Source organism: Odontesthes bonariensis, chromosome 9, assembly GCF_027942865.1.
Source record: "Odontesthes bonariensis isolate fOdoBon6 chromosome 9, fOdoBon6.hap1, whole genome shotgun sequence".
NCBI classification, from domain to species: domain Eukaryota; kingdom Metazoa; phylum Chordata; class Actinopteri; order Atheriniformes; family Atherinopsidae; genus Odontesthes; species Odontesthes bonariensis.
The window spans coordinates 5,694,888-5,722,449 of NC_134514.1; the positions used below are offsets into that span (position 1 = coordinate 5,694,888).

At 41.4% G+C, this 27,562-nt stretch overlaps 1 protein-coding gene across 1 annotated transcript in view; it reads left to right on the forward strand.

Annotated features, from left to right (window-relative positions):
* eml2 (EMAP like 2) overlaps positions 1-27,562 on the forward strand; it is a 40,549-nt gene continuing 12,987 nt past the window's right edge. Inside the window, exons 1-6 of the mRNA XM_075472845.1 lie at positions 1-246; positions 15,472-15,699; positions 15,799-15,916; positions 17,969-18,070; positions 25,635-25,663; positions 26,802-26,931. Coding sequence (XP_075328960.1) covers positions 57-246; positions 15,472-15,699; positions 15,799-15,916; positions 17,969-18,070; positions 25,635-25,663; positions 26,802-26,931 — 797 coding nt within the window. The 5' untranslated portion in view covers positions 1-56. The remainder of the gene's footprint in view (positions 247-15,471; positions 15,700-15,798; positions 15,917-17,968; positions 18,071-25,634; positions 25,664-26,801; positions 26,932-27,562) is intronic.

Genomic DNA, 27,562 nt, shown 5'->3' on the forward strand with positions numbered 1-27,562 from the left:
GCTGGCTGTGAGGGCTGGAGCAGCAGCGGAGCTGAGGCAGGTACAGGTGTGTGCGCATGTTTCTGCATGTTGGGGAGGCAGGAAGGGCTGGCGGCCTGAAGACGAGACGGAGAGGGCCGAGAGAAGGACAAAGGGCCCGGGCTGGAGAGAGAGGAGAGACGGAGGAGGGAAGGATGTCTGAGAGGATGGCTTCGTGCGGGAGCCTGTATGACAGCACCAACCTGCTGCTCCAGTACTGCAACAACGGTGAGCTGCCCGTGGCTGCACACACAGCCAGATGAGCGCGAGCTGAGAGCAGAAAATGAATGCAACAGTTTTCATTTCATCACATGCACGCACTGCTTGCTCATTCTGTTTCTGTCTGCACGAATTTTTTTTAAATTCCTTTCGAATGTGAACGTGAATATTACCATCGACATATTTCTGTAAAATGTGATTTAATGAACATTGGAGAGTCTGGCACCACTTTGCTGTGTGTTTACTTCAAAAAGGCTAATTTTCTGACTGCAGCAAACATGAAAAATACTGGCCAATATGTGTTTGTTCCTCCTGGACTTTCAGTTTGTACTCATGATGTCTGCTGTTTAGTTAAATGACATCTCACTGAGTCAGGTTCATTTCCTCTGACACGCAGTGCCGTGTTAAGTAATGAGCCACCTCTCGTTTCTTCAGAATCTGCTCTGAGCTGCTTTATTCTCCAGCACAGCCTGAACCTCTCAGACGAGCTTTCTGTCCTTTCTTTAAGGAGTCTTCAGGAATAGTTCTCCAGGCTTCTTGAAGGACATCCCAAAGCTCTTCTTTGGATGTGGGCTGCCTTTTGTTCCGTTCTCTGCCAACATGATCCCACACTGCTTCAGTAATGTTGAGCTCCGGGCTCTGGGGAGGATTCATCCCTCCATCAGACCTGCTGCCACACTCAGTGGGGTCACATGGCACCGAAAGGATCGGATTATTGTCTAAATTACAATAAGAATGAGTTGAGCAAGGGTAATTTTCCTTGGATATATGGCGGTGAATGAACCGGATCAAACTCAGGCATTGGAGAAAGATGGAGAACGCAGAGCCAGATGAAGCTACGTCCCTCTACATTTGGTCTGTGATGAGCTGCTTGTTGCACAAACTCGATGCCCAACGGAGCATTCTCCATCGCGTTGTTTGTTTCTTTCTGACGGCGACAACAACAGGAATATCGTCTCCTTTGACTTCCGGGTCACGACCCCGGGAAAACATCTGGAGCATGCGTAGAACGCAAAGTCTGATTCACCACGTGCTTCAGCGTCTACAAGCAGGTTTAGAGTGACTTTCAACCCAGTTATCTCGGGGTCTTAACCCGATTCGATCCAATTTCTTGGCAGATTAAGGTGTCTACATGAACTTAAAGGAACTGCAGTATTTTCAACATTAAGCCTCATTTCTGAGTCGTCTGCAATGTTTTAGAACCCCCCTCACCGCTTTTTTGATGTTTACTGCTGTCTCTGGTATTTGCCTAATTTTGATTCATCTCAACCTGCTTCAGAACGGCAAGTCATGCGCATGTCCAAAAAGGTCCGTAAAAGCACCATAAACGTCCGTTTTCAAAATAATCAACTCACCGGAGTGGTTACTGGTGTGCATTGGTAATCCATATCAAATTTCGTGGCGAAAAGTTGCTTCTGTTGTGTTTTATTTGACATTTTGTACTGGATGTTTGTTGATATTACTCCGCCACCGCTAAGAAAATAGTGCGAGCATGAACGAGCTACCAAATAAAACACGACAGAAGCAACTTTTCGCCACGAAATTAGATATGGATTACCAGTGCACACCAGTAACCACTCCGGTGAGTTGATGATTTTGAAAAGGGACGTTTATGGAGCTTTTACAGACCTTTTTGGACATGCGCATGACTTGTCATTCTGAAGCAGGTTGAGATTAATCAAAATTAGGCAAATACCGGAGACAGCAGTAAACATCAAAAAAGCGGTGAGGGGGGTTCTAAAACATTGCAGACGACTCAGAAAAGAGGCTTAATGTTGAAAATACCGCAGTTCTCCTTTAATAACTCAGTCTTATTGTAATTTAGCCAATAATCCGATCCTTTCAGTGCCATGTAACCCCACTGAGTGATTTTCAGCCCACTTCTTGTGTCCTTTGGCACAGCTCAGCCTTTTCTCCCTGTTTCCCTTCCTTAAGAACGGCTTCTTGACAGCCACCCTTCCATGGAGCCCATTTCTGATGAGGCTTGGGCCAACAGCAGATGGATCAGCTGAAGGTCCAGATGCATCTCTCAGCTCCTGTGTCAGGTCTTTGCTGGATGTTTTCCTCTTTCTTAAGGACATCACTTTCAGATCCTGTTCATCTGCTGTAGATAGTTCTTTAGGCCTGAAACATCTTCTTTTGTCCTCCATTTTCTTATTTCTTTTTAAGGACACACTGCACACCATGCTGAGACATACCAGGTTTTCATCTAACAGCTCTGTTTGAATCACCTTGTTGGTGCAAAAATGCTATTTTCTGTCTGTCAAACGGTGGTTTCTTTAGCATTTTGACCACTTGTTGCCTGTAACACCAACAGTGGAAGGTGGTTGGCATCATGAACAGGAAGGCAATTAATCGTGTTATGTTTTTACTTTCCACATTTGAAGCGTGGTTTCTGGTGATCATTGGCTCTTTTGTTTCCTCTTCCTTCTCCTGCAGCCTCTTATATCTATCAGTGACATCCTGCTTTACATGCAGCATTCAATGCAAATATCCCTCTTCTGGTTTTTTGTATTTTGATCATATCTGTTGGGACAGTAGACGGCTGTGATGGTTGGATGAAAGCTTCAAACAATTTGGATTATTACAATCAGGAGAGATTAATGCAGGGATGTCAGTGGTTCAGTTTAGGGCAAACATGCAAATGAATGTTATCTGTGAGGTGGGGAAAAAAAAAAAATCGGTTTAGTCAGTGAAACATCTGAGTCCCAGTTATCTGAGGTGTGTGTGTGTGGATTTAAAGCTCACAGACAGCCATGCTGAGCGGCAGGTGGAGAGACAGCGAGGGGTCAGGCAGTTCTGATCAGAGCTGCGATGTTCCTGATCCAAGTCGAGCCCTTCAAACCATTTGGTGAACGTTGTGCCTCCAAACCTCCTGCAGCTGCCCGGCTGATTTCAGCCAAAGCAGAAACACGAAAGCCCAGACTCAGTTTACTTAGCTGGAGCTGTTAAAATGAGGTGGAGTGGAAACCTGAAGGGAGAAATGACGTGGAAGTTGCAGAAAAAGCTCGCTGAATGAGAGCTGGTCCTGCAGTGAGGAGCCAGCGGCTCAGTGTGAGCGTGAATCATGTCTATTTCTTTTTCAGGAGACTCATTTTGATGATATTTAAGCCTGTGAATGAAACTTGAAATACATCCGGAGACACAGAATGGAGAGCCACGTTTCGGGTTATGATATTGGGTTATATTTCTTCAGGAAACACTACCCTGATCCGCCCTTTGAGGACATCACCTGCTTCGTCCCAGCTTCTTACGCACTTATTTGTTTCCTAAATTGTCTTTGTTTTCTAAATTGTCTTCCCATTTGTCTCGGTACCTGACTTATCGCACTTACTCTAGCACTAGTTATGCTCTTAGCTGTTTGCTTTTGGAAGGAAATGCACTTATGATTTCTTGTGACCTGAAGTTCTTTTGCCTACCGATGTGGAACACACTTATTGTAAGTCGCTTTGGATAAAAGCGTCTGCAAAATGACCTTAATGTAATGTAATGAATGAGAGCTGGTCCTGCAGTGAGGAGTCAGCGGCTCAGTGTGAGCGTGAATCTATTTCTTTTTCAGGAGACTCATTTTGATGACATTTAAGCCTGTGAATGAAACTTGAAATACACCCGGAGACACAGAATGGGAACAAAGACTGATGCTTATCCAGACACTGGGTTAAATAGATTGATTCATGATGTAATACATACAGGGCCTGGTGTGATAAGAGCTATGTTTTGGGGTATGATATTGGGTTATATGTGAGTTCAGAGGGCAAACTTGTTGAAAGTCTCAGAGGTCATAGGTCACACTTTGTGTTAAAGAAGGATTTAACATGTGGTCAAGAGCATTTGATATAGATATGTGCATTTCAAGTGCAAATAGTGTTCAAAGTCACGTGTTTTTATATTAATATGACACAGACACATAAACACACATGCAAAAGCGTATTTGTTTATTATGCTAACACGTTCTTTGAATTCAATTCATTTTTATAGCGCCAAATACAACAAATGTCACTTAAATAATAAAGTCCAATTCAAGCCAATTGGAATTCAATTCATTGTAATCATAATTGTTTATAAAATAATCCAATTCATTCATATAGAGTCAATTCAAAAACAATTTCCTAGCTAAGGAAACCAACAGATTGCACCGAAACTTGTCTTCAGTCCAATCTCCCGTCCTGACCGTGTTTTTGGTGATGCATTGCCATCATTTGTATTGTGGGAAATGTGTGCGTGGGATGTTTAGCTTGTGTGTAGTCTTTATGTTTTTTTTTTTTTAAACAGTTCCATATAAAAGTGTATAAAAGGTGACTTTGGTGTTTCTCTGGTTGGAGCACCATTAGCATCGAAGCACGCCGTCCCAGGTAGGTTTGCCCAGAGCCTGGCAGCCATGAAGCGCTCCTCTGTTGCCCGTACAGACTCTCAGGCATCCAGGTCATAGTAACCGTTGTAAATAAAGGCGGCTGGACTTTTCTTAGAAGTCCAGCCGCCTTTATTCAAGCTCTTATAGTTTACACTCTTCTGTTGTTGTTTTCATGGCAGGAAGAAAACAGTTCGGCACAATACCGCCATCTTGTGGTGATAGTAACACATTGACAGTTGCATGAAGCGTTATATTTCTTGTAGTTTAATGCCTGTTTGAAAAGTATTACCCATCCCATCATGCCCCTGTGAACCATCAAGGCTTCACATCCACCAGCACATGGCAGATTTAAAGATTTAACTACTCTGAGCCTGAATTTGAAGCTGTATCACTCGACCGTATCATTGGGATTATTTGAAACCGCCTTCATGAAAGTTTTCTGTAGTTTTTTAGTTGGTTGGGGCCCTTCGAATGATGTTTGCTCTTCTGCTTCTGCTTCAGTTTAGTGACTGATGAGTAGGGATATACTTTCATTACTGACATTAGATAGACCTAATCTGATCAGCGTCTACTGACATTAACATGAATTTAGATGTAAAGCCAAACCACACAGCATTGTTGTGGGAATATTATGTCTGTAGTACAAATGGAAAAGAAGAACTTGGAGGATTTTAAACTAATTTTACTGTGAAATAACTTAAAAATGAGTTATCCCTGGTCCATATATCTCAAGATTCACGGACCGCAGGGTTTTAAGATATTAACGAGACAATTAGATGATTAATCACAATTATTTCTACAGCCGTTAATCATCATGACACCCCTAAATGAGACAGGAAGGTGTTTTTAGCCTGCTTGGGTAAAGGAAAAGAAAAGAAAGACTCCTGTCAGCATCAGAGGGGCAGCTGTAGGCTTTGGTTGGCTTTTTAATCCTCAATAATAATAATAAAAAAAGGTTTTAAACTGTGTTGAGAGCAGAAGAGGGGATGGGACATGAAAAGAAGCGTAAAGTCAGGCGAGGTGTCTTCTTCCCCTCCTTTGTTTCCACGTCTTTGCTCTGTCTGTCCGTGTCCACCTGCCATCTGTCTTCTCATTTCACCCAGAAATCCACCTCCGCTCACACCTGCTCACAAATTGAGCCAAATACACTTTGCATTCTCTGTTTATGACTTTTTACAGTTTTATTGTACCCTGATCCAGCCACTCCGGGTCATATAATGACAGGTTTATGGTGTTATTGCAGCGATGCTTCTCAGGTGAGCTGCACACATCTGGGCTGCTTTTCTTTACACTCAATACGTTGCTTTAAAAAAGCAACTTTTAATCAAATGTACCTTTATCATGAACCCAGGAGCAATAACTGCCTCACCTAAAGCTTTAGTTCTGCTTCTCAGACTTGTCTCCAGTCAGCAGTGAGGTGTTGAGCATATTTTGTCAGCCATACTTGCATCCTGACACTTCTTTGAGGGAATTTTCTATTGGTGGCCCTTTTTCTCTTTTAATCTTTTTAACCCCGTCGTGTTTAAGTGTCGGTTTAATCAAAGGTGCAGCTGTAATCCTTTTTGTAAACACACCCAGAACTGCAGAGCAAAGTGACATTTGAAGCACATTAACGGAGTAAAGAGATGAACAGTCTGTTCCTTTAGCTGGAGATTGATGTGACTGACAACTGAGGCGGCGTGTGGAGGGTTACAGCTGCAACGCCTGCCAATCACGGCCCCGCTGCGAGGCGCTGAGTCTCTTAAGGTTGATTAAAAAGAAGAAAAAAGCCTGCTTGAAGTGCTTTATCTCCGTGGGATACAGAGTTGCAGTTTTGTTTAGAGTTTGAAGTGCAAAATCCATTGAAAAGGAGAGAGTGTAAATTAGGTGTCGAGAGAGGAAGAATTCATGTGACTGTTACCTTTGGTAGCTTAGCCAAGGCAAGTTTATTTGTGCAGCACAATTCAACCACAGGGTGATTCAAAGTGCTTTACAGAGACATTAAAACAGTAGAAATAAAAAGCATGATTTAAGTTTTAAACAAAAAAGAAAGAAATAAGAACAATAGATAAAATCAGGAGTTAAAATGTGATTAAGTTTTGAAACTCAAGCTTCAGATTTGGAGCTTTATTCAAACGCAGCTGAAAAAAGGTGTGTCTTCAACCTGAACTTAAACACACTGAGTGTTCCAGCTGATCTGAGGCTTTCTGGGAGTTTGTTCCAGACATGTGGAGCATAGAAGCTGAATGCAGCTCCTCCATGTCTGGTTCTGACTCTGGGAACTGATAGAAGACCGGATCCAGATGAGCTGAGGGGTCTGGAAGGTTCATACTTACCTGAGTAAACCTCAGTAAATAGAACCATAGAACCTCAGTGTTTTCTTTTTAATAAACTCTTGGAGCTTTTCTGAGTATTTACATTTTCAGGATGGTGCGTTTACATATTCCCCTGCAAAGGCTGTGAAGGGTGAGAACAAACCGTCGAGCTGTGCAGCGCAGCTTTGAGTCTTTGAGTATTTTTAGCTTTATTTAGAAGAAGAACCGGATTGATTTGTCAGGGATATCATTTACCAAAATTTGCCTCTCACTCAGATATGACTGATGTGTTTGTTCAGGTTCAGACTGTCTCAGCACTGCCTGCATCAGAAGGAAGTTTTTAGTGTTTTTAGTGGAGTTCTGCCACAACCTCAATTTCCTTTTATCCATTTCCTGAACTTCCCTGTCTGCCAATGCTGCCGGTCAGGAAGAAGTTCATCGTCATCACTGGAAACTTTCTGGGGAGCGTGACGTCACCTTCTCCTTTTTCCTCATTCTGTCTCTCATTCATAGTCATGTATGATTTAAATTTGAGCTCCTACACTCTGCCTTCGTCTGTCTGTGTATTTCGGGATGAATCCATTTCTGTTAGAATACATTTAGTCTTCATCAGTATGTGAAGACAACATTGTTTATTGGCAATAACTATGATTTATTTCAGGGTTGTCGCAATAATCACAGTTTAAATTGATATTTTTAGCGTTCACTATAACAAAGTTTTCACAGTATGGTTACAGTAAATTGAAATAATGGGATTGTTGGGCTGATTGTCTGGACAAGCACACTTGAAAGCCATAAATTAGCCGATGCTATCATTGATCAAGGAAGCAGCCCAGTTTTCTCTGGAACATACGTCACCCATCAGCCGGTTGACTCGAGCCGAAACAGAGGAAAGCAGCCTAACAGTTGTCTGGTTAGATCTCGTATCGTAACACTTATGGATGTATGACAACCAGCTGTTTAATAGGGAACAAACTTAGATTTTTAGATTGTTTTCTATTCTCTTTATCATGGCCATTAAGCTTCCAAATAACAGCAACAGAAGGTTTTTACATTTGAACCTCTGGGCAACGATTAAAATCTTTAATCTAATTAATCACATGATTTCCCTGATTAATCACGATTAATCGAATTTGTACGCAGAATCCAAAAATTAACTCAAAAGTAGTGTATAGCTTTTAGCATTTAGTTTTATTTTAAATGTGCTGCCATATGAATGAAAGTGCCATAACATTTGCTGTGCAAACACACTTTTAACATCAGCATCTTTCTGTAGTTTTTATGTAGAAGCCTCGCTCCACTGTCTGTTTCCTTGAATGACTTGCTGCTATCAGTTGTGTGTTTTGCCTTTAAGTGATATTTTAGACTGGAACTACTACGCTGAGAAGACAATTCAACTTGGCAGTGTTTACAGATGACTTTGGTTCTGTCGACTCCGCCTTCTGGAAGAACTTTAAAATGAAAATGGCCGAGTAAAAGTTCCGTACCCTTCTCCATGTTTGGTGGATCCGCTGATTACTTTCTTTTCCGGTTCCGCAGCAGACAGCAACAGACTTTTACAAAATAAAAGCCTGTGAGCAACAGACTTTTACAGAATAAAAGCCTATAAAACGGGTGGTTTGTGGCGTAGTGGGTTGAGCAGGCGCCCATGAACAAGAGGCTACAGTCCTCGCTGCAGCTGGCCCCGGTTTGAGTCCCGCATCGGACGGCCCTATGCTACATGTCGTTCCCCCTCTGCCCCCTGCTTCCTGTGTCTTCGAACTTTCCTATCCATTAAGCCCCACCCAAAATGTTTTTTTAATTTTTAAAAAATAAAACACGCATTAATGCACGATAAAATATTTATAGGCGTTAAATAATTGATGCGTTAACGCGATAATAACGAGTTAACTCCCTAATTAAAACTGTTAATGTGGTTGCTCCTCTCAGAGAAACTCTTCATATTCCAGTCTGACTGGAAACAAACACTCGATTAACTGCAGTTTAATTAATTTGGTAATGAACTGATTTAAACTTCTTACCAGAACACTACAAGAATGAGTTAATATTTAAATATCAATATTTGCTCCCTAATACTCTGTGTTGGTGGTCAGGCTCTGGCCACACAGACTAAAAGGGAGATTATTTTTATTATTGGTTTTGACCTTTTTTTCTTTTCTTTTTTTTTGGTTTGTTTACAAAAAGAAAACATTCGCCTGGAAACACGTAAATCCTGGAGAACGCCAGTCATGACGATGGTCATTTTCTACGTTTTGATTTGAAATAAAGTGCTGGCCTGCGGGTCACGTGTTGTGCCTAACCTTTGTTTGTGTGTGTGTGTGTGTGTGTGTGTGTGTGTGTGTGTGTCATCGATTGCAGAGTGTGGCTCTGCAGCATCTCGTCCTGGTGGTGCCTGGCTGTACAGATGCTGATGCAGTGTGTGTGTTAGGCTCCACCCCCTTCTGCCTCTGCTCTCCCTGCCTATTGCTAATGAGACGGGGGGGAGGAGGGATGGAAGTGAAAGGATAAAAGAGGGGAGAAGGAGGAAAGTGGGGGGAGGGGATGGAAGGAAGAGGGAGTGGTTCGGACGGAGGGGAGGTGAATGTGCAGAGAGGGAGAGTGTTATCAAGCTGTGGTTGCAGACGGGGAGGGGAGGGAGACGGAGTCCGAAAAGCTTCCAGGGGAGGAAGGGTGAGAGTGAGGGGGACAGCCTGACTGACCGGCTGTTTGCTCTGTGGGCTGAGTGACAGGAGGAGTGACCAGAAACTCAGAGTGGCACGATGGCAGGTAGGCAAGACCAGCTCCACCTTCATCCTCACTTTACCGCATGAATATTTCATCAGCCTTCAGTTTTCTTATTGCCCCGCACCGACCTCCCTCAGTGTTTATCACCCCTATCTGTCTGCCTGTCTTCCCTCCATCTCTTCTTCCACTCCTTTGTTTCTACTTCCTTTCCATCCTCCCTTCAGCGTGGTTGTGTTTTCTGCCTCCTGACAGCAGCCATGTGTCTGACACAGCCTCACATTCAGCTGACTTTTCAGCAAAGCTTTGCTGTGGTGTTTGGAAAGTTGGCTTCAAACACAAAATGTGCTGCATGTCAAACAGATGTGACCTCAGGTTTAGAAGAAGAGTAACGGAGTACCGCCGAGGTGCAGCCACTGTGATGGTGTGAGTGTGTGTTTGTATGATAATTCAAGGGCGAAATGAAAAGAAGCTGGCGCTGCAGTGCTTTAAACAGGTGTTCTGACAGCAGAGGGCTGGAAGGTGAACCCCGCAGACTCGGCCTTTGTTTGCTCTGTTTCCTCTTCATCAGATGGAGGTTTATGTATCTGCATGGATCCGTGACTCATCGGGTTACAGGACAAAACTCCCCTCAGTGACGAGGAAATGGAAGCTGCAGAAATGACATCAGGTGCTTCTGGACCGCTGGAACTTTTTCACAGTCCTGAAACTGCTGAAGGAAGTTTGCCATCTTTTTTTAGGGCCTGTTTACTGATTGTAGATCATATAACTGCTTTTATAAGGTCTTGTTTTTGAGTCCTACTGTAGGAGCTTTCCTAGCATGAGGGGCGTCATCTGTGCCGCAGTTTCACAGTGATAGATGCTGACAGCATAAGTCCAGCATTGGAACTGTGGGCTGGGCAGTATGTACCAAAATATCCCTGTTTTTCTAGGTTTAATGACGTATTTCATTCAAACTGAGCTAAATGTTCAGTTGTACACTGAAAAAAATGCCCCTCCAAAAATAAGTAAGAAAAACAACAAATAAAAGACATTTTTGCTTGAAATAAGCAAAATAAATCTGCCAATGGAACTAGTAAAAATCGGCTTGTCAAGATTTCTTGAAATAAGATGTGATATTTAGGACTTTTGAGATAAAAGTGATCTTGAAATTAGCTTAAAAACCTCTTTAAATGTCAAAAAAAGCTTGTTTCATATGACATGTGCCTCAAAACAATTTGTTTTCAAGACTTTTTCATATAACAAGATATTCAAGATGTATTGTATTAAAACAAGTCCCTATATCTGGCTGAAATAGTACTTGTTACGCAGTTGTGTCTTATAATAAGTGTAATGAGATATTTTGACGAGAAATGAGACAAATATACTTGGTAAGACTTGGATTTTTTCCAGTGTAACTCAATTTGCCACAGATGTGATGCTTTAACACTCCTGATGCCTGGAATTGTTGCGATAATGAAGTCACAGGAACAGACGCATTATTAATCAGGTGTTCTGAGTTGCTCGTGCCTCTGCTGCAGCTTGAAAAAGTTAAACTATTCTCACCTTTCCACAAGTGTAGCAACGAACCCAGATTTAAAATCTGGCAAAGCAGGAAGTCTCTCCATTCAAAGGGAATGAAAAGCCTTCCATGTTTTCGGCTGTGTGAATAACAGATACGTACGATGTGACTCCACGAGCTGGCATCGGTAAGGCGCTTCCTTTTAGGCTTCACATCTCAGACGTGGTGGCTGGATATTCTTTTAAATGTTCTGTGGATTTCTATAAACTGCATGCTGACCTTTTAGAACATTTGTATGAGATGGAAAATGAGCTGGAAGCTGTGCTCACACTGATGTTGGCTGATCATGTGAGTATAAAACTGATTTACATTTGAATTCTAATCATAAAAGAACTGAACATATATTTTCAAATGCCAGTATATTAAATTACTGCAGTCCCACTTTACCCTGCCTTTTCATTTGAGGGTTTTGCTTGGATTTCTCTCAGTGAAGCGTACTTGATGGTTACAACAGTATAGATAAAGGAGATTATTGCTCAGTTTATTATTCATCAGTTAAAAATGAATCATTCTTCTCTCTGCTCAGACCTTTTCACCCTCTGTCGCTTCCTCTCTCACGATCTCCTCCCACCAACATTCTGTCTCCTACTTCAGCTAATAACCTTGTTTCTTGTTTGTTTCTTCCTAATTTAGTTTGCGGTTTAATTAATATATTGGTTTTTTTTTTTTATTATCTATCTGTGTCATTACCACAGACCACAGTCTGAGCTGAGTTTTAATTATCGAATGGTGTACTGATTCTGAATCAGCATTTCGACCACAGTGAAGATGAATGAAAGGCTTTTATAAACTGGCAGCTATATGTAAAAAGGGAGACCCGACTCCTTCCGTCCCAATGAAGAGAAACTGTGTTGAAGGCTAATCTGATATTATCCTGCTGGTACTTGGGTCGGTTCTGCCATGCAAATCTCCCCCGAGCCTGATAATTTCATGTAAATCAGAGGCCTGATATCCGTGCGGTCCCATTGCGTCTCATTTGACAGTGATATGTGTTACAGTAACAGGGCTTCATGTGTCCCCTGGCTCAGCTAACAGTGCTGAGGTAATGCATCCTGGGAGCATTGCAGCAGTTTGTGGTGAGGCGGGGGGGGTGAAATGGCATCTTTGTAGTGATGAGTTCCTTTACTGCGGGTTTAAAGTTTATACTTGAATTTAGTGCAGCTTAAAAAGTGTTTTTTTTGGTTTTATTGTTTTGCTACATGTAGTTGTTTCTTTCTTTTTAAGAGATAAAAGTGTTAAAAAAGAATATTTTCCAGTGTTCATGCTAATATATATGATAACTTTGACAGAACCCAGGTCCTCTGATTGGTTTAAAAGTCACTTTATTCCTCTGTATCCCATCCTCACTTGATTCCTGTCACCCTTCACTGTTATACAGCAAAGTTCTGGATAATTTTATCATTATCCCTATTATCTGAGGGGAATTTGAAACATTTGCTGCTAATCTGAATTTATATCAAATCAAATCAAAGTCAAATTTATTTTCTATAGCACATTTCATGTACAGAACAATTCAAAGTGCTTTACATAAAATAAAAGCATTGCAGCAGGGAGTGGAAGAAGCATTAAAAATGCATAAAAGAATATAAAGAGAAACAAATAAAATCATTTAAATGAATTTAAAAACAAGCAACAGTTAAGATAAGTTAAAAGATATCGTGCAGATTTCATGCATAGACACATGAGAAAAGAAATGTTTTTAACCTGGATTTAAAAATGTCTCCATTTGGTGAAAGTTTAATCTCCACTGGCAGTTTGTTCCACTTGTTTGCAGCATAACAGCTAAATGCTGCTTCTCCATGTTTAGTCTGGACTCTGGACTGGACCAGCTGACCTGAGTCCTTGGATCTAAGAGCTCTGCTGGCTTTATATTCTCTGAACAGATCACAGATTGTAAACCATCAGCAGGCTTTTAAAATCTATTCTGTGACGGACTGGAAGCCAGAGTAAAGATTTTAAAGCTGCTGTGATGTGTTCAGATCTCTTAGTCCGGGTTAAAACTCCAGCAGCAGCGTTCTGGATGAGCTGCAGATGTTTAATGCTCTTTTTGGGGAAGTCCAGTTAAAAGAGCGTTACAGTGGAAAAAATGGCCCTCGCAAAATAAGTAAGAAAAACAACAAATACAAGACGTTTTTGCTTGAAAGAAGCAAAAAAATCTGCCAATGGAACTAGTGAAAATCAGCTTGTCAAGATTTCTTGAAATAAGATGTGATATTTGGGACTTTTGAGATAGAAGTGATCTTGAAATTAGCTTAAAAACCTCTTCAAATGTAAAAAAAAAAAAAAAAAAAAGCTTGTTTCATATGATATATGACTCGAAACAAGATGTTTTCAAGACTTTTTCATTTAGCAAGATATTCCAGATGTATTGTCTTCAAACAAGTCCCTATATCTGGCTGAAATAGTACTTGTTAGGCAGTTGTGTCTGATATTAAGTGTAATGAGATATTTTGACTAGAAATGAGACAAATATACTTGGTAAGACTTTGTTTTTTTTCCAGTGTACAGTGGAGTCTACTGGAGATGAATGCATGGATGAGTTTCTCCTGGTCTGTTTGGGAGAGGAAACCTTTAATATACAGAATTAATTTATGGGTTAGATTAAAACAGCTGTTTAAAGACTGATAGACTGACAGATTATACTTTTTAAAAAGGCGTTTCTCAAAATGAATGGCTGTAGAGTTGGGCATTGTATTGACTTTTTGATTTGTATTGATATCTTATTAATACAATCTAAAATGGCACGATGCTATTTGTTAGCTAACCTGTTTCCTGTGTAAAGATGTGACAGAGTTTGTAAATCTCCTCTCACCAACATGGGAGCCTGTCCACAGACTGCCACTGTGTCTGCAAACGTGTTCGACCGTCCTCATCGATGCCAACTTATTGACTTTGGTGCCTTTATTCCAAAATAATGCATCAAGGGATGAATCTATCAGGACAAACTGTAGCTGCTTTCTGTTTAAAAGTGAGCCGAACATCACAGCCGGTGAGATGTTCAGGGCCGATGCTGGCCCCAGTTTAACGGGTTCTATGTTGTCCTTTGGTCAGAGTTGCTTCTCATATTTTGATGGCAGTATCTCCACCTCTGCTTCTCAACAGATACATCTGATCATCTCTTTTCAACTAAGAATGAATGCGTTTAGTAGCTCTAATTAATAGTGATTCTGTGTCAACTCATCACTGTTTGACTCTTTGTCTGATATCTGAGGTCAAGTTTAGAGGAGAATATAAAACCAGCTTTAACAACTAGGGAATATGTTTGTATAAAACAAAAAACATCGGCTGCTTTTACTTCATTCTCGCTATCGAATTAAAGTCTGTATTCGTGAGCATGTGCACGTGGCTGTGGATGATTCCCAGAGGGGACAGAGATGAAACTTGCTTTTTGATTTCATCAGGTTGTAATCTGCCTAAATGGGCCACAGATGAATAATCCGCTGTGGGCAGTTTGCCTTCTTTAATCTGGCCAGCCTCGTGTGATGACATGGAGGGGATGATGGTGGACGATTAGGCTGAAACAGGTTCAAGATGAGAGAAGCGAAGGCTGCGGACTTTGCTTATGTGACAGTGTCGAGGTCGAAAGGAAAAGAAATGTGAAGAAATGGATATTTATGCCCGAATAAATGGATGAATAGCAGTTCAGAAGTTTGTTTTTCTTTTAGTTTGAAGTAGGTATTCAAGCTTTTAGGTGAATGAAAGTTAAAGTGGATTCTGCCTAATGAATATTTGAAAAACCGGAATAATTTCCCATTTGGATCCTTTGGCTGGTTTTTATCTACTAAACCTTTACTGACGTTGTTCTTCAGATCTACATCATTTACATCTGTCCTTCTGTGTAACGGTTAGGATGTAAAAAAAGGCAAAAAAGTGGAGCCCGGTGGTTCAAACTGCAATGGCTCGCCTGGCCTTCCTCTTTCTTAATCTTTGGTTGAGACTCATGTTCACCTTTTGTCTGAATTATTTAAACTCGTGAAGAATCCGTTCTGCTGTCCTACCCAAAGAAACTCAAAACCACTGAAAACAAAGCTGCAGCAGTGAAGGAAAAAGATCCACATAATGCACCTGAGGCAGCATTTTGTGTTTAAATCCAAAAACATGTTCAAATATTCAGGCAGCCGTCATACTTTCATTCATGCTCTTTTTAATATTTTTCTCTTTTTTTTTTTTACAGTCATTTCAGTTTTTATCTCCAATTGATTATGTTTAAAGCTCTAAGTGACATGTTTGTGAGTAAAGTATCAACCAACTTTTCCCAGGCTTTTAACGGAGATCTGAACTCAAACTATCTGTTCTCCCGCATGCAGATGACACGGTGTCAGCGAGCAGTAACATGGACATGGAGGACCGGGTCTCCCACCTGGAGCAGAGGCTGCAGCTGCAGGAGGACGAGATCCAGCTGCTGAAGTCGGCTTTGGCCGACGCTCTGCGCCGACTCGGCTTCTGCGAGGAGCAGAGTCACGGGGTTCAGCCCGGAGGTGCCCACGCTGGGAGGAGACCTTTGGCCCCAGCGGGTTCAACACCACCAACAAAGAGTAAGTGCTACCCACCTGTCAGCGCTGCTGTTGTAGTTTTAGTCCACTTTATACGTTTTCTCTTCTGGTGAGACTGATGACGGTGTTTTTACCTTCCAGTGCGTCAGCTGCTGCAGGCTCTCCCCTCCAGACCTCTGAGTAACGGATATGTTCAACAGAAACGCCTTCTTTCCTCGCCTTCATCTCCAAAGAAAGAGGTGCTGCAATCCATTAAGAGGTACGATTTAAAAAGAAAAAAGCGCAAGATCAACTGCAACTAGGGCTGGGCGAGTTAACGAGATAATAACGAGTTAACTCGTTAATTATTTAACGCCGATAAATATTTTATCGCGCATTAACGCAGTTTGTTTTTTTTATTAATTTTTTATTTTTAATAAAAAATAAAATGAAAAACTGCGTTAATGCGCGATAAAATATTTAAAATTTTTTTTTTTTTTTTTTTTGGGAGCTTTTGTGCCTTTAATGGATAGGAAAGCTCAGAGAGACAGGAAGCAGAGAGAGGGGGAACAACACGCAGCACAGGGCCATTCGATGTGGGTCTCGAACCGGGGCCAGCTGCAGCGAGGACCTTAACCTCTGTACATGGGGCGCCTGCTCAACCCACTACGCCACAGACCACCCTGTTTTATTATTTATTTTATTATTGTAAAAGTCTGTTGCTCACAGTCTTTTATTTTGTAAAAGTCTATTGCTGACAAGCCATTATTTTGTAAAAGTCTGTTGCTCACAGGCTTTTATTTTGTAAAAGTCTGCTGCTGTCTGCTGCGGAACCGGAAAAGAAAGTAATCGGCGGATCCACCAAACATGGAGAACGGTACGGAACTTTTACTCGGCCATTTTCATTTTTAAATTCTTCCAGACGGCGGAGTCGACAGAACCAAAGTCATCTGTAAACACTGCCAAGTTGAATTGTCTTCTCAGCGTAGTAGTTCCAGTCTAAAATATCACTTAAAGGCAAAACACACAACTGATAGCAGCAAGTCATTCAAGGAAACAGACAGTGGAGCGAGGCTTCTACATAAAAACTACAGAAAGATGCTGATGTTAAAAGTGTGTTTGCCCAACAAATGTTATGGCACTTTCATTCATATGGCAGCACATTTAAAATAAAACTAAAAGCTATACACTACTTTTGGATTCATTTTTGGATTTTGCGTACAAATGTGATTAATCAGGGAAATCATGTGATTAATTAGATTAAACATTTTAATCGTTGCCCAGCCCTAACTGCAACCTCTTGCAATGAATATGAATTCAGAAGTTTTTAATTTGCACTTTTGAAACAGATAACGGCACAAATCTAAGTGAGTGTGCAGTTCAAATAGAGCTTAGTTTGCAGAGCGTAAAAGGTGTTGGACCTGGCTGATGGACAGGAAACAAGAGAGCAGTCAGTGGATTATAAAACTCATTCAAGATGGTAATTCAACTCAGAATGTGTCAAAAAGTGTTGGTTGTTCCTGGTCAATTTGTCTAAAAAGGGACACAAACAGGTTGACAAAGGAAGATGCCAAAGCATCGGGACAAAAGACTCTAGAACTGTAAGACACTGACAAAAATGAGATTTTCATCCAGAGAAGCCAAACGTAAACCATCAATAACATCTAAAGAGAAGAAAAGCAGGTCACAGCGGGCTGAAGAGAAGCAGCCATGGACTGTGGATGGTTGGATGGAAGTGAGATTCAGAGATGAATCACCATGGAGACGATGCTGGAACTTTAGTTTGGTCCAATGACTGGCTGAAGAAAACGGGCACATTTCCACCATCACTGATGATATGAGGTGGATGTCGGGTAAAGGACCAGCGGAGATGGCAGCCATTGCCTCCACAGTGACTGTACAGGTGGACGCTTTTCTCATTTTGGTGACGCTGAGCTCATTTTTCAGGATGATAAAGCATCTTGTCGCAGAGCAAAGAGCGTTCAGACTTTTTATTCTGGAAAGACGTATCAGCTCAATGACAGAGCCAGAAATTAGCCCGTATCTCAGTCTGAATTAGAAAAAAAGAGGCATGACAAGGCTCCATCCTCCATCCTGATCTGTCAGCTGCTGTACAGGAAAGTTGGAGCCTGATAAATGAAGAATATTAATATTAGAATAAGATTTTTTTCCTTTTTAGGCGTGTTTTACAAAGCCAGGATTAAAACGTTGTGTGTTTTTTGACTCCGAATCTTTTATTATTGTCCTATTGTTATGATAAAATCTTTTAATTTAAAGTTTTTCCTGTCAGGATACACACAGCTCACTCCCGTTCTCCTTCCCTTCTCTTCAGAAAGAGTATGTCCACCGAGCGGCTCACTCTGGTGAGGAGAGAGATGGCCGCCGAGAGTCGGAGCCGCACCACCTCCTCCAGCAGCTCCTCCGGTGGAAAAAGGTAGCAGTCGTCATCTGCCGGATCGTATACAACCATACGCTGCATTTCTAAATCTGTCAGCACCCCTTAATATGTGGGGACGAGTCGTTGAGTGGACGCAGTGTAACCTCCTCTGTTGCAATGAGAGAGACAAAGAAAAGAAGAAAAGACAGGAAATTCCCAATTTAGCTTAACAAGCTGAAAGCAATTTTTTGTGTACTGTGGTCAGAGTTGGGGAGGAGCTCAGTGAGTCACTCGGATTGTTTTAATGAGCCGTCTTACTGCGGCCCTGTCTGTCTGTCTGTCTGTCTGTCTGTCTGTCTGTAAACAGACTGTAACATCAACATGCATCAATGTGAACTTAGTCTGTACAGGTCAGGAAATTTAACTGAGTAACAGATCATTTTAGACATCAGTTTAATGCGCTGGCAGCCCATGTAAGGCAAGGCAGGTTTATCTGTACAGCACAATTCAACATCAAGGTGATTCAAATGCTTTACAGATACATTAAAACAGTAGAAATAAAAAGCACGATTTAAATTTTAAACAAAAAAGAAATAAATAAGAACAATAGATAAAATCAGAAGTTAAAATATGATTGTTTTGAAACTCAAGCTTCAGATTTGGAGCTTTATTCAAATGCAGCTGAAAGTAGGTGCGTCTTCAACCTGGACTTAAACACACTGAGTGTTTCAGCTGATCTGAGGCTTTCTGGGAGTTTGTTCCAGACATGTGGAGCATAGAAGCTGAATGCAGCTTCTCCATGTCTGGTTCTGACTCTGGGAACTGATAAAAGACCGGATCCAGATGAGCTGAGGGGTCTGGAAGGTTCATCCTGGGTCAGGAGGTCACTGATGTATTCTGGTCCTGGACCATTCAGAGCTTTATAGACCTTAAAGTTCTGATGCTGTAGTGTGTGCCCGGTCCCTCTCTCAATGCATGCTGGGTAAGCTTCGTCCCTCACAATCCAGGATGGACTGACCCCATTTTAAAAAGAGTTGGGATGATGTCTGAAATGTGATGTGACCCATATATTTAACTGAAATATGCACAAAGACAAAATATTAAATATTAAAACTGAGAAATATTACATTTTGAAAGCACCACTTTTTTTAAAAGGTCTTGGATAGCTATTATGTTCAGAACTGCATTAGAAACGGATGCCATTCTGTGGTGGAAATGCTGCCATCTAACAGTTCCAAAGCCCATTCTGCACATTTTACAACAGCGTGGCTCCTTAGTAGAAGAGAGGTGGTGCTAAACTGACCTTCCTGCAGATCAAACTGTCACCTGCTGATAACATTTGGAGGGTCCAGCCACGGTTCTGCCTCAGTGCAGCTTTGTAAACGCAGGTAGAAATGCTGTGTTGCTGCCAGCTGGGGGTGGTGTGAGAAACACGAGGGACGGTCTGAGATGAGAACTGCCAGAAAACACAGACACGGTGATGGAGGGAAACTAAAATGTCATTCTTTATCCTTTTTATGATGAAATCAGTTACTGCCCATGCTAAACTATCGACCAATCAGCATGTCTGTTAAACTGTGTTTGCAACTAAACAAATTGGGAACAAATGATGTGTCTCTGTGACAGGCTGCTGGGAACAAAGTGCCTAAAGATCCAATTTAAATGTGTGTGTGGACACAACACAGGTTCATCCCATGAGTTAGGAGCCTATTTTTCTGCCTGAATGATTCACAGGTCAGAGTTAAGTGGCTTAAAGGGATAGTTCACCTCTTTTGACATGAAGCTGTATGACATCCCATATCAGCAACATCATTTATGAACATCTTCTTACCCCCTGCTGCGTCCTGTGAGCAGAGTTCCAGCCTCGTTTTGGCGTTGACGAAAGTAGTCCGGCTAGTTGGCTGGGGTTTAAAAAATAAAGCGTTTTGCTTCTCAAAACAATATGCGTTCAAAAGAGTAATACATTTGCATCACAAAATCGTTGTCCAGGAAAAAGTCAGACCTCACAATCTCTTGGTACTATTTTCTCTCCCTTCAACACCAAAACTCAGCTGGAACTCGGCTCACAGGACGCAGCAGGGGGTAAGAAAATGTTCATAAATGATATTGCTAATATGGGATGTCATACAGCTTCATGTCAAAAGAGGCGAACTATCCCTTTAACAAAGAAAAAACACATCCCTCTGAAAATGCTCAGGTACAAGGACTGGACTGAAGATGAGGGAAAAATCAGAAAATGTCCAAAGAAAAACTTTGAAAGAACCTTCAGAAAGCTGGAGAACTGTTGATCAGGACCATTTGCTTGGAAGCAAAACATAAAGAAATGAGGGCTGGATCAAGACTTTAGTACAATCCTGTATTTATTCTAACAGTTTCTCTCAAACCACCTTTAATTATGTTATTTACTCTCGTTAACTATTGAGGAAATAGTCCCCTCTCCTCTCCTCTGTCACAGCTTTCTGCTGATGGATCAGATTTCCTGTAAAAGGGAGGTGTGGCCAGTGGGTAGAGAGGGTTTGGCTGCACAGTCAGGAACTGCTGTCTGATTGGATGCTGGTGGCCTTGAGGCTGAGCTAAAAGTTTGCTTAGTGAAGGAGGAAGTCGGTGTGTTGCTGGGGCTGTTGAACAGGACAGAAACCACTCCGACTGCTCGACACTGTTGACCGTAACGGAAACTCTGCAGACATGAAGAGATCTACCAGGTAAATATCAGCTCTATGGTAGGTAAAGACTGACAGAGAAGAAGCAGACTGTAGGCAAAGAGCTTGCTGCTGAAGCTTTTGGAAGACAAAGTTTTGCTCTTACTGGTTCAGAATATGTGTTTAGAAAGTGTGTATCTGTAGCCTCTGGATGACAAAGTCGTAGCTTTTTAAAAACCTAAATTTCTCAGGTTAGTTTTTGGTTTGATTGCTCACATTCATCCATAATAAGCTGCAGTTTTCTCACTCCAAACAAAGCTAGTGGTAGTTATTCGCTGTGGTCTTGCTTCCTGACAGCCTGGGGAAGTTTTTTTTATTTTTTATGAAACGGTTGTCACGCAAACAGTTTGATGCAGAGTTTCTCTTCTGCAGATCTGTGGGCAGCTATGGGGAGGGGCAGCTGCACAGTCCCATGAATAAAACAGAAGCAGCAGCCAGTCATGGAGTCAGTCATGGATCAAATCACTCAAAATACAAAACGATGTTACTTTAATAGTTTAAACAGTAAAGAAAAATGTTGCTCCAACTATTATTTTAGTTTTAGCTTTCAGGTGAAAGCTCCTTTTTTCCATGAAGTGGTTAAAAAGTTATTAAATGAGCAGCAAATCTGTCGGATTATGAAGCACAGACGGGTGAACAGGATGTGACAGAACAGACACACTGTGCTCAGCACAATGACGGCTTTGCCCATGTTCAGGTTGAACTGACCACCTCACATCGCTGACTCCGATCTTATTTGCATGAACTGCTTTGAGTGCAGTTGTGTTCCTTGTATAACATTAATTGGAGCGCTTGAGAGCATAGAGTCTGTGTAAAAATGATGCAAAGGGAGGAGGCTGACGGGACTGCAGGACAAATGTTACAACCACAGACGCTGCTCAGCTTGCAGATAGCATTGATTGGACTTCCTGCTTAACATGCAACAAACACACTGACCATGTATCGGATTGAAGAGCAGCACAATTGAATTAGTAACCTGCTCCTTTCCTTTCATCTAACAACGAACGCATTTAAAGTTGGATTTAAAAAAATCCTTTAAATCCAGGAGTGCTGCACAGAGGTGGGTTATTTTAGAGATGTGAATATATGAGGAATGATTTGTCAATTTCACTCTATTTGTGTTTTAAATCTCTTTATGACAAGAAATCTAAAAGCAGCGTCCCACTTCTAACTGTGAACGCTGAAGGAAACTATTGAAAGAACAGGATCAAGGTCAAAGGACGAATATTTGTCTAAATATTTTCCCTGCATCGTCTCCCCACCTTCTGGCCATTATCTTACAGTCAGGTTTTAGTGCGTACTTTACATGAGTTGAGTGAAAACGTGAAGTAAATCAGAAGCGTTTGTGTACAGAAGCTGGACTGCTGCAGCACTTTAGTCATAATGGATCAGCAAATGGATGTTCAGCCTCCCACAGACCGCACAGTTCAGGGGGCTGCAACCCATTAGTGATGCCGCAGAATCCATTTCCTCTTTGCGTGTATCACAGTAGTTTCCTCAAGATGGATGTAGCTCTTTCACAAGGCCTCCAGCTCACATATGAAAGACGAAGACGAGCCTCTGCACTGGAAAAAATCTAAATCTTACCAAGTATATTTTTCTCATTGAGTATCTCATTACACTTAATATAAGACACAACTGCCTAACAAGTACCATTTCAGCCAGATATAGGGACTTGTTTTAATACAATACATCTGGAATATCTTGTTAAGTGAAAAATTCTTGAAAACATCTTGTTTTGAGTCATATTTCACATGAAACAAACTTTTTTTTTCATTTGAAGAGGTTTTTAAGCTAATTTCAAGATCACTTTTAACTCAAAAGTCCCAAATATCACATCTTATTTCAAGAAATCTTGACAAGCCGATTTTCACTAGTTCCATTGGCAGATTTTTTTTTGCTTATTTCAAACAAAAACGTCTCGTATTTGTTGTTTTTTTTACTTATTTTTGGAGGGGCATTTTTTTCCAGTGTGCCCATGCTAATTTATATCGGAATTTTATTTTAGAAAAGTTTCCTCAGTCCACACCAATATTTCCTGTATTTTTCCTTTTCCTATAGTTTCATCTCTTCTCCACGTTTCATGACGTTTGTCTTGCTCTCATCACAGCAAAAGAATAAATCTCTTGTTTTCACAGTAATGAATCAAGCAATGGATAAACTGTGTCATCTTCACTTCTTAAAATTCATTTATTCTCAGCTGTTGAGTACAAAAACAAAATGTTAAAGTTAAACACAGACAAAATGGGATAAGTTAAATTACATGACCGCATTGAAGCAGTCAGGACTGAGACTGCATATAGACTGCAGGCCCTAATGTTCAGCTCTGATTGACTGCTCACAGTTAACGTCTGTGCTCTCCTTCATCATGTTTGGAAAAGACAGACGCAGACATGCGGTGACTTCCGACTGCACAGACTCGAGAGTGACGAAGAAGTCTCATGAATTCGGATTTGACTGTGCAGACATTACAAAAAATCCGGTCTGTATCAGGTTTATGATCGCATAATTTGATAGAACAAAATCAGTTTTCATGTGATTTTTGATGTTCAGACTGACACAAACAAATCAGATTTGGGCCACATTTGATGTGCAGTCTGAACGTAGCCCGAGTCAGATTACGGCCTTTTAGTGGTGGTGCAACTTCACTGTGAATGAAAACGGGTGAACCAGTGAGTGGACCAGATAAAGACGGAGGACAAAATAAAATTAAACTGTTAGAAGAAAGGAGGAAGAAGTTGTGCTGACTTCTTCAGAGAAGTGAAGCACGTCAGTGTTGTTGGTTGTCATGGCAGCTGGTAAACACGGCCTATTTGCTTAAAAGAAATGTGTGTTGGTTCTGCAACAGGATGTAAACTGTTGTAAAAGTTTAAACATATCCAGCTTATAACTTCCAACAATTCTTCTCCTAAATTCTGACGTGATGCAGGATCTCTCGGTCTCAGCTGCTCATCAGGCCCCTCCGGACCTTTACATCTGAGCTCAGTGTGTTTTCAGTGTGCAAGCATGCAGAAAATGTCAGCAACACACTGGGTGCTGCATGCTAATGAATGTTCTGTTTGTGCGTTCCCTCTCCTGGGAAACCTGGAGGCTCACGCTGCCGCTGCACCGGCTTTGGATTCAGAGTTATGTGGCCTGTTCAGCTGCCAGTTACCCAGCATGCCCTGCACTAATTACCGGCCCTGGATCGATCTTCAGTCTGTTATTGGTTAGAGCCGCGCCACGCCTCATCTTCCTGGCAGACAACTCACAAACACTCTCACAGTCCAGGAATCAAACAGGCCTTTATGTGGTTGCATTAAAGAGCCGACACCCGGCCTGCCTGTTGGGATCCAGCTGCCCAGAGACACAACAGACACCGCTCAGTTCTCAGTTCACCATTCAGACTGTCCTTTAATCTCCTTCAGATCCGTCACGGTAATTCAAACACACATACAAGCTCTGATCTTTTGTGACTCATCGGTGTGCTTGTGGCTTAAATGGAACCCATTGTTGAGCTCCAAAACTGTTCTGGAAAACCTTTATGAATAAATGTCACCTGGTGGCTCCTTTACTCTTAGTCTGACTAAAATCAGGACATGTTGACGCACGTGGCTCGTCCCTGTGAAGTTTTTCACAAAGCACAGCTTTAACACATCCTTTTGGGTTGTTTCCACTCCACCTTTTCCACAGAAAAACTCCTCCAACATGTGCCTCCTCTGCTGCTGAGCACACACAGAGTCAAAGCTTTCACTTTCCCATCTCATCAAGCTTTACCTGTTCCCCTTACTGCCGCAGCAGTATCCAGCTGTCGGCTGATTGGCTGACAGCACCCTGACAGGTCGGGCTGAGTGGCCAGCATGCCCTGAAATGCTTGTTTTCTGATTAGTTGACAGATGGCTGATTCAGGAACAGCTGCAGTTTTAGCTGAGCTGCTGCAAAGCCACGAGACGGCCACAGCTTTTGATTGACAGATTTAATTATACATTTAGGCAAAGTGGCCTACTCGGGTGTCATCGTTTTCGACTCAGTCACCACTTCTTATAGACGCACCGAACGTTTGTGTGTGGGAATCTTCTGTATAAGTGGCTACGATACGAGCTCGCTGTTGACTTTGTCTGCTGATGAGATCAAAGGAACAACATTAAAGGGCTCAAACTTCTGCTCGTGCTCTCTGTTGGTCTGTTAGAGCCTGAGGGGGAAATATATTTACACAACAGACTTGCATGATTTTTCCAGAAGGGAAAAAAAGCCTAAAAATGATTCTCAAACGGCTGAAACCAAACAAAAGACCATTTTCAGGTGTCCCACGTAGAGAAATATAATGGATCTGTCCACAATATTGTGAGCTGGATAGATTAAGTTGGGGAAACAAATTTGTGATGTTTAAATTTGTTGTTTCTTTCCTGAAATTGTTGCAAAGATGAAATGGATTCCCCACAACCTCTGCATCCCATGAGATGAAAGCTAGCGGGAACAGGGATGCCCTCACTGATCAGCCTGTTATCAGAATAAGCTCATTTATAGCTTGACCATAGCAAATCAAATCAGGATATTTTTCACCCTACGTTATAGTAAATTTGTATTAGGGATTTCCGGTGACAGAGAGAGAGAGAAGACGCTGTAGCCTGGTGCCGTTTTGGAAAGAAAATAATGTTATTTAAGGTTATTCTTCTTTAGAGTTGACCATGAAAATCGCAGTTGGTGCATCGCTAAGCAGGATGCAGCCAGTTTAACAGTAAATTTACCAGTTTAACAGTGAATTTACCTGTTTAACACACCACCACCACCACCACTCTGTCTCACTCTGATGAAGACACACTGAGGATGCATCCTTTTACAAAGATCTTTAGCTGGTTCTAAGTCAGACAGTGAACTGTCTCCTCCTGCACATCAGTCCTCACAGCAGACATTTAATCGCTTTTTTATTTCCTCTGTTTCAGCAAATCCAAAGAATGCACCTTCAATGCAGGTAAAGCAACCTTTACTCCACCTTTTGCTTTGTATTTGTGTGCAAACGTGCATTAGTTATCATGTCTCACCCTCCAGTTAGCGTTACTTTGAACTGTTGGAAAGGCGACGAGCAGCTGCTAATGTGTGGAACTCCAGCAGGAGTCCTTACTGTTCTCCAAAGTGCTCGTTGCTGTCATTTTCTTTTCTTTCAAAGGTCTTTTTTATTATTGACAAAACATAAATAAGACCATCATTGTACGGGAAGATTATTTTGTATTTTCTGAACAACATCCACCCATGACATAACCCATAACCCTGCCTAAACATGGACAGACATATAACTACAAGTAAACGCAGATATTATTGTTGTGGGTTTCTCATAAAATACCAAAAAGGGGCACTATATTTTGTAAAATTTATTCTCAGATCCCCGAATAGTGTATCTCATCTTCTCAGTAACCATGCAGGACATCATGTCTCTGAAGAGGAAGGAGGAGCTGGATCCTTCCACTTAAGTGAAACAGCTCGTTGAGCTAATAAAGAGGCAAAGGCCAGAAAGTTGTGGATAGTTGTAGGCAGATTCAAATCTGGAGCAACGTTGCTGTCATTTTAACCTAATTAGAACCACTAATTAAGACGAGTACAAACATTTTGATATTATAAAACTGCTCTAAAATGAAAGATCTGTAGCTGGAAAGTGTTAAGACGAAGAGATGGAACTGCATATATCTGAGGTTGTGATTTCCAAGCATCCATAAATTAAAGTTAAAGTCAAAGGTCAATGAGGCCTCGCTTTTCAGGCTGGTGAAACACTTAATATTTTCCTCTGCTTCCCCTCTCTCCTGCTTTATTTTTAATAAACTGTGTGTACAATATGTGTTGTTCAGTTACTGTGGTCAGTAAGCAAGTTTAAGATTTTGTAAAATCCAGAATAAAGCTGCTTGTGGAAGGTCAGAAAATGTATAAAACTCAGAGCTGTTGGATGAGTGAAACGGGCTGACGGTCGGCTTGTATCTGTACTGAGATGATGTCACTCCCTGAGAGCACACGTGCACACACGTGCACACACATGTGAGTTCGACCTTTGTGTCTCTGTTCTCTTCTTTCCATTTAATCATCGATTGCACCTCTCTCTTCATCCCTCTGTTTTCCTGCAGAGGACGGCTACGTGAGGATGTTCCTCCGAGGTCGCCCGGTCACCATGCACATCCCCGACCAGCAGAGGGAGAGCTACAGCCTGGACCAGAAGATGGCGCCGCCGGACCACAAGCTCAAGCTGCAGTGGGTGTATCCTTCAGGCAGAAAGGGGGAGAAATATATGGACACGGGCAGGACTGTGTGGATGGATGACTGATATATGAATGAATTATAATAAATTGGGGTTTATTTTTTATAAACTTTAGGTCAGACATGCTTTAATTTATCCTATCAGACCTCTGCACTGGAAAAAAAATCAGTCTTACCAAGTATATTTGTCTAATTTCTAGTAAAAATATCTCATTACACTTAAAACAATTTGTTTTCAAGACTTTTTCATTTAACAAGATATTCAAGATGTATTGTCTGTATTGAGTCGGATTTCATATGAAACAAGCTTTTTTTACATTTGAAGAGGTTTTTAAGCTAATTTCAAGGTCACTTTATCTCAAAAGTCTCAAATATCACATCTTATTTCAAGAAATCTTGACAAGCCGATTTTCACTAGTTCCATTGGCAGATTTTATTGCTTATTTCAAGCAAAAATGTCTTTTAATTGTTGTTTTTTTTTACTTATTTATGGAGGGGCATTTTTTCCAGTGTAGACATGGATTATCACCTAAAGTGTTGTCTGGCCTGAGCTTTTAATATCACTCTTGTTTTTGTATTGATCGATAACGTAAGACCTTCGTCCAGCTTCCACCATCTTCCCTAACCAAAG